Source organism: Hylaeus volcanicus, unplaced genomic scaffold (assembly GCF_026283585.1).
Source record: "Hylaeus volcanicus isolate JK05 unplaced genomic scaffold, UHH_iyHylVolc1.0_haploid 8082, whole genome shotgun sequence".
NCBI classification, from domain to species: Eukaryota; Metazoa; Arthropoda; class Insecta; order Hymenoptera; family Colletidae; genus Hylaeus; species Hylaeus volcanicus.
Window position 1 is genome coordinate 1 of NW_026531852.1, and position 8,349 is coordinate 8,349.

At 33.7% G+C, this 8,349-nt stretch overlaps 1 protein-coding gene across 1 annotated transcript; it reads right to left on the minus strand.

Moving 5' to 3' along the window:
- Positions 1-4,923: 4,923 nt before the first annotated feature.
- LOC128882238 (uncharacterized) lies at positions 4,924-8,284 on the minus strand (the record flags this gene model as incomplete). Its single annotated transcript, XM_054133825.1, has 1 exon — positions 4,924-8,284. A coding segment is annotated over one exon (498 nt), but the record flags the coding sequence as incomplete, so codon positions are not given.
- Between the last annotated feature and the right edge of the window lie 65 nt (positions 8,285-8,349).

Consider the following 8,349-nt stretch of genomic DNA (forward strand, 5'->3'; position numbering starts at 1 on the left):
TTTAAACGTTGGATTTCAATACTTACATTCAAAAGCAGTTAGCAATATTTTGAAGAAATTCAAAAAAAATTGTTTAAACATTTTTTAATTACACCATTGAATTCTGCGTGAAAAACTATATAAAAGTACAATATTTCAAAGTTTTGTTTCAATAACTACCTTGTAGCTAATTTGGGCCTCGGCGCCATCCCTTAAGCCCTACTATTACAAAATAAGTGTGTACAATTTTGTTAATATCAGCCTAACCGTTTCTGAGGAAAGTGTACCTTTATAGAGAAATTTTTACTTACTAAAATACCATGTGTTCCAAGCCCCTTAACGTGATAGCATATATTCATGTCAATACATGTAAATTTGTTATACATAGAAACTGTTATAACTAGACAGCGGAAGTTTATGCGAATGCATATTTTTATAGGAAATAGTTAAAAGAATGAGACCTCGACAGAAATTTGTTTTGAAATTAGAGTACTGTGAAAATACATTTTTTATTTTGCATATTTATGTTTAACAACATATGCAATAATATATTGCATATATTATTTATCGTGTTTATGTGAAATATCTATCTCCACAAATTAGTTTCGTTTTCACCAAATTTTCGTATCATAATTGTGTAGTGTTTACACAAATACAGGCCATATGAAACCATATTTCTGTAACTTTGTGTTGCTAATCGACCGTTAGGTGTGACAGTTTGTATTTCGAATTCGAATACTTCAGTTCAATTATCGCAGTTAATGTGATCTCTGTGAAAAAGTGAATATATTTAAATGTCTTTTAATTCTCTAAAAATGCCAAAAGTTAGAAAAAGTAGAAAAGCATTAATGCTAAGTTGGATCAAAAGCGGTTACAAGTTTGTTATTAATGACAACGACAATAATGATAACGATGACAGAAGCATTTATTGGAAAATTTGCAATAAAAATGAGAAGTGTGAAAGGAAATCGCAGTTAGACCAACACATAATAGTAATAATATAAAATACCGGCACACATAAGAGGAAAATCGAAGAAACTGGTAATTCATGTGAAACAGAGGAACATATAGCAACGAGCCCAAGAAAAAATGAATTTTATGCAGACTTGACGCGAGCAATGGTCTTATAACTTATAACTTTTGAATGGCTTAGTAAAACGATTCCAAAGTTGAGGGACTTTGGGAAATTCGTTAAAATAATCTAGTATTTTGTTCATAAATACTAACTATTTTAATACATCTCCTAAACATTCTTAAAGGGTAAAACCACTTTAGAGGCAGCAAAAAAGTCCTAAATTTGACAATTTATTTTGGGAATGTGACAAATGGAATAGAATTTCTTTTCAGAGGGTTTATTTAACACATATTGAAGAACGAAAAACAATTTTTTTTTGTCATTTTCATACAAAATGGCGGCGACAGAGCCCGTCGTCGAAAACAGCTTTTTTGAAAACACCGCCACGGGAGGACGGATTTCTCGGCATCTATGAGTCATGGAACAAAAACTGAAGAAAGTTTATAATCTATATACAATTGGCTTTGGAAGTACGTAGGGTTTTTCTTCTTAATCAATTTTTGTGGAAGTGGCGCACTTTGTAAGCAATGAATCGACTTTTTGTTCTAAAAATGAGCATTAAATTATTTATAAAAAAAACGTTTACATTCAATCAAAAAACGGCTCCGTACTTCCATAGAGAATATTGTTGTGAAGCTACTGTCGATGCGATAGTCACTGAGAAATCCGTCCTCCCAGTTTGAAATAAGCGGTTTCGAGAAAAACGCGTTTAAAGTTTTATAAACACTTTAATCGGACTCTGAGGCGCTGGGGCAAAATCGATAATTGAACCTTTTAACATTTGTTTTTCACTATAAATCAAATGACGTATTATTTTTATGACCCTAAAGTATCGTTTAAGCAAAAAAAAATCAATTTTTTGAAAATCCTAGAGTGGTTTTACCCCTTAAAGAAATTCTCGAAACAGGTGGAAGGAAGAAATCTTCGTTATCCGTGGATTTTCGATGAGGTTTCATTGAAATCCATAAAAATGCTCATTTTTTGAGTGTTCGATTGGATTTTTCCTAGTACAGATTTTCTCGTGAATTCTTGATTACAATACTTTCCTTCCTTAAAGGTCGCAAAGTAAACATAGAAGCGAAGAAGGATAAACGCTAAATCTATGGCGATGACGTTTGCAAGTGGAAAACGTCCATAGAATTTCAAACAAGGTCGGGAAGAAGTCTGCCCGTAAATACTTTAATACTTTGATGGTCGCTCGTTTCGCGCGAGGATTGCTGCATGCTCCTCATAATACAGTAGAAACCTCCAAATCGTTTTCTGATTTTAAATTTTCTAATTTTGTTATTCAGCATTTAAGAGTAATATTTCAGCATTGAAATGTTAAATGTTGTGACACAGATAGCGCCAACTATATTTCTATCATTTCCTTTCATTATGAACATTAGGTTTACAGAACACTGTCATTTTGATCCATTCCAAATTTGACAAGGTTTTACAGAAACTTATGCTGATTTTTGTACATGTATAAAGATAAACATACAGGGTTATCCAAAAGTACCTTTAGGATGTTGAATGAGAACATCTATCAAACGCCATGTTTATTTATTGTCACTTTCTTTTATTTCTAACCTACAATGATATACAATTTTAACTATGGAGTCGTATACGATTGCAGAGCGTGTTAAAGTGATTAAAATTCATTTTGAAAATCAGTGTTCAATAAAAAATACCCATCGTATATTACGTAATTTTTTCGGCGTACATAATCATCCATCGGAGCAAACAATTAGAAATTGGGCTACAAAATTTCATGAAACTCGATCTGTTCATGATAAACAAAAGTCTGGCAGACCAAGAACAGTTCGATCGAATGAAAACATTGCTGCTGTTCGTGAAAGTGTTGCTAATGATCCATCAACTTCAATTCCACGTCGTTCTCAAGAATTGAGTATTTCTTATGGCAGTTTGTAGCGAATTTTGCATACAGATTTGCATTTGCATGCTTTCAAAGTTCAATTAACTCAAGAATTGAAAGAACGTAACCATTTGCAACGCAGACATTTCGCTAATTGGTTGTTAGAACATCGTTCAATTGATGCATTGTTATCACGCAACATCATCTTCAGCGATGAAACTCACTTCACATTGGATGGACACGTCAACAAGCAAAATTGTCGCACATGGGGAGATGAAAATCTAAGAGCCATTAAAGGAAAATCACTTTATCCAAAAAAAAGTTACTGTTTGGTGTGGATTTTGGTCGAAAAGTGTGATTTGACTCTATTGAATTTTTTTTCTTTGGGGTTATTTGAAAAGTGAAGTTTATACCAGCAGACTAGCAACAATATTCACGACCTGAAAAACATTAGAAATGAAATTGATGAATTAAACGAGCAAATATGCCAAAATGCTATCGAAAATTTTGATTTTCGAATTGATGTCTGTAAACGTGGTCGTACTGGTCATTTGACAGATATCGTTTTTCACACATAATTGTCATAGATAATACCTGATAATTAAATAAAAAAAACTAATAAAATTAGAAAGAGTATCTATTTTATTTTAAAAAACCTACCTATAGTCTATTTTGGATAACCAACACCTCAAGATTTTGTTTTATTTCTAATAAATTATTTTTTTCAAATTTAGACTCTTTTATCCGATCTCCTGTGCCAAAAACATCGATTTTTTGCTTTATGAAATCGATCGTGTTGCAATCTCCATATCATTTATCGGTACACCGAGGTAGATTTTGATTAAATAGTCTCTAAGATTGAAAATTCTATGGATACATGTTCAAAAACAATTATTATTCACCTCTCACTCAGGCTCTACACGCGGCTGGGAGAGCCTTGAGGTGTAAAAAAAACAGTTTTTTTCCTAATTGGGGAGACTCGGGAGTGTCACCAAAAAATATATAAAACCCGATGTCAAGCTAATTTTAAAGTAACAAGTCGATTTTTCTGGAAAAATGTCGATTTTCACCTAAAAACGTCCGGTTTTCTGCATTCAAACGTCATTTTCTCCCTAAAATACCACCGTACATTTTTTTTTGACAATACCATTCAAAAGCTGAGATTTCGAGGAAGTTTTTCCCGAGGAGTGCCCGCCAAACAACTATGTATTTAAAACCGAAAAACGGATAGAGAAAAAGTAAAATTTTTTAAAATTGTCACAATGTAAAGTTTGACTTAATTTTTCACTTATTAAACCTACGTAATAAATTTTGATTTTTCATCAGGATGTTGGGAAATTTAACGCTCTTTCGAATGGTGTATTGATTTTTAAGTTTGCACTCTAATTTGGTGTAGTTATGGCCGTTTAAAGAGTGTCAAGTCGAAAATACAGAAAAAAAATTAAAAGTGAAAATACTCGAGAATAAGGCGACACAAAGAAAATGTCTAAGAGTAATTTTTTGTTGGAAATTTGTTGTAAAATTGACACCCTGCGTATGTCCGGAGTTATACATAGACACCCTGTATATTTGTACAAAATGTTATATGGGTCCAATCTATACCTAAAACACTAATACGCATTTACCTAGGAAGGGGTCCAACCTCTTCCATTAGCAATTATAGCTTGACACCACCTCGGCATGCTCTCTGTTAATTTTTCGGCGTAAGATACTGATAACGACCTCCTTATCTTCCGAATATGATGAACAAATGTTTTTATTTTGATGATACACCTTCCCCTCGCCTTATACTTCTTCATGGACCACACATATTCTATTGGGTTTATATCAGGGGACTACGATGGCCAAGGTAGTACGGTAATAGCGTTTTCCTCTTTCCATCTAGTACAGACGCGACTTTCATGTTTAGGGTTGTTGTCCTCTTGCAATTTTCACTAGTCTTTGGCTTGATTGAACCAACGTTTCACGGATGTGAGAAGTCCCCTTTGATATATTTTGAGCATTCTTTGTGCATTCTGATTGTCCGTAAAAATGCATAAAGTCCCGAAACCCCGTGCGTTAAAGCAACCCCAAACATGCACCTTTATGAGGTGTTTCACACTTCTTTGTATTAATCTTTTTCCACAAACAGACCAAGCATGTCTACTAAGACACCAAGCCCAAAACGAATATTCATCACTGAACACTATATTGCTCCAATCACTATTTTCGTGAGTCCACGCCAAACGATTTTCGACATGTTCCTTTGAAAGCAACGGTTTTGACAGTTGGCTCCGTCACTCGACACCATATTCGTCTAAACACCGTTTCAATGTCATTATACTTATATTTATTCCATCTTTAGCCAATAAGACTTGCCCCTTTCGCAGTGAAAGAGTCGGATCATTTTCAAAACACCGCGGATATGTTATTGTGAATATTATATTTTATTATTTTGTATACCCTTGTATCTTGGAAAATGAATGTTTTTTTTTTATATTCTGTATTTTGTATACACTTCATCTTCACTTTCACCTGATTTTGCTATAGCTATCCATTTTTGTAGAATTTTGGAACTTTTGCAATAATAGAGACTTTAAACACAAGTTTCTCTCACAGTTATTATGGATAATGGAGACATTATCAAATTTAAGGGTAAAAATCTTAATCTTAAAAATCTTAATCGCTGTTTTTTGGTACATCATTTAACATTTCCTAAAAGTATAGCCAAAGAGTTTATGAACAAAGATTGTCGCTTCTCAGTCGCCTCTCGAGCGTAAAGGGTTAATGAATAATTTTCGTTGCGCAGTACGATTTAAAGAAGGAAGACAACACAGTGAATTGGATACATGGATCATCTGAAAGTTAAAGTTAGTTTTTTTTTTTTTTTTTAAATGTTTACCGATTACACCGAGATGGATTGACCAGTCGGAATGAAATCTGTTGTATCTTGTAGTGCATGTCTCCCCGGTGGTCCCATTATCAATATTTTTTGCGATTTGTCATTTTTTACCCGATTTTTTTTTTTATACAAAAAACCGTAATTTTTAGATATGTTTGTGTTTGACATATTCGCGGAATTCGGACAGCGAATTCGCACCCAACAGCTAAACGTCACGTCTATCCTTGTACGCCGAGCCCGCGACATGGAAAGGTTGAGCGAGCACAGCTTAAGGAAAAATTTGCATAACCCTCGTTTTCGCTCTCTCTCTCCTCGTGACCCGCCACGGGACCGCGTTTGTCGGAGGTTCGCGTTGAATCGCAATTACACTATCCGATTTCTCTGCCGCTTAACGGTGTCGGGCATAATTGTTGTTAATAGGAATTTTAGTGGGATAGAACAACTGTACACACAGACACAATGTAATTTCCGATAATTAATTTGGAGTTTTATTATAACCTTTCGCTAGTACATATCAATCTGATAACAAGTGCGAGACGAATGACAAGTGAAGCTAGCCTAATTTTCAATGACAATCTTCCAAAAGATGAAATTGAATACCAAAATGAAGATACAGAATTTGCGGAAAGTTTGCAAAATGTTGAAAGTATCGACGGATCTGCTACTCGGGAACCACTAATTGCTCGCCTTTTCCATTGAAATATCTGTGAATATTATTTATAAATACTAATAACAATATATACAATATATTATATACTGTGTAACACCTTCTTTTTTGTGCATACCGTAGACCATGTACAGTGGCTGTAAAAGGTATTCGTACACCGATCAATTTCCAAAAAAACTATGTAAAATTGTAATTTATTAACTTATTTTTTATGAACAATGACATTCTACATATTCTCGGAAATCTCTAGAATAGATAGAGTACAAAAAAATAGCTATTTATGTAAGTTACGAAATTTAAAAAAAAAAACAATTAATCGATAGAAATATTGAAGCAATAAGTATTCGCACAACTGTTTAATTTCTAAAACTTCATTAAAAAAAAAGAAATTTACATTAATTTACAAATATATAATACTTCCTTCGTGGGATTTCCTTTTGATTTTATAACTATTGCGACTCTTCTAAGCGTTAAATTAACTAAATTATTAGTTATTCGAAGTGAGATCTTCTTCAATTCCTCTATTAGACCCATTTTTAAAAGAACTTTCCTGGAAATTTGATGTTTTCTAATTCGTATGGAGCAATAAACTAATGTGTTTACGTTACAAACTCTACTGTAAATGGTTCGTCATAAGAATCGTACAAATACGTATTGCTTCTACACTTTTACCCACTTTTCGCATTTTTTTGTTAATTTCACAAATTATATTAACTAGCAAATGTTGTTTGGACTATATCTATCTTAGAGACTTCCTATAATATGTGTTAGATATTTCCGAGGGCAGTGAACAAGACCAGTTACGTTAATAACTATTTATTATAAAATAAATATATGAAAATATAATTATGCGAACCGTGTAAAACCATCACCGCGTGCTACGCGGAATCGATACGATACTATTGTAGAACAAAAGAACAAGGATCGACAGTGACGTGTCGGAACGGTCGGAACGGTGGAGGCGATCGCAGTGGCGTACTAAGAAAGATTGCGCCCGTTATAACAATATGTAAAGTATCATTGATTATAAAAAAAAGAAGTTAAGAAACTACAATTTCACACAAAAGTTTTTTGGGAAATTGATCGGTGTACGAATACATTCTACACCCACTGTAGATACATGTGTAAGCAAAAACGCGCGAGTCCGTGTAATAACAGAGCTTCTAACGTCACGTCGCACCTCTAGCGCGTAAATCAAATTATTACTGACTACAATACAATATTATTATACATATTGACAACAAATAACAAAGTTTATTTACTAAAAACAAAGCAATAGTAATAACTAATAACACATATAGTAATTATTATTATAATTATAATCAATTACAAATTTTCTATAGTTTGTTTTAATTCGAATTCGGCTTTTTCTGCTGCTGCGGTTGCAGCGCGGATTTCTAAGGCATATTTCGCTTTTAAAAATTCAATTTCTAATTTGTTTTTTTCCTCTTCATGCCGTCGTTTCAGATAAGCCAATTCCTCCTCATTTTTCATTATTCTTTTGATGCGTTCTACCTTTAGTCTGCTTTCGTCGTTATTCATTTTTGTACCAGCGGAAATGCTTGGTCCTTTTTTATACGGTAGTCGTGGTTGCATCACACCATCTTCATCATCGAGTATTTTTGCGCCTCTCGAACTCATTTCCTCACTGCATTTTATATTAGACACAATTGGCACAATTTTGCTTATGTCGCTATCAATTTTCACTGACGGTTCCGCAGAACCACCCCCTGTTGCCAACGCAGACTGCTTTTCATTCATAATAGCGTTACGTTGCAATGCCTTCATATTACTCCACATTTTTTTCAGTTGGGCAACATTCCTCTGAAAAATAAAATTTCAGTTCAGACCCTAATGACAACTCATGTAAACTGACTGCTCCGCACTTT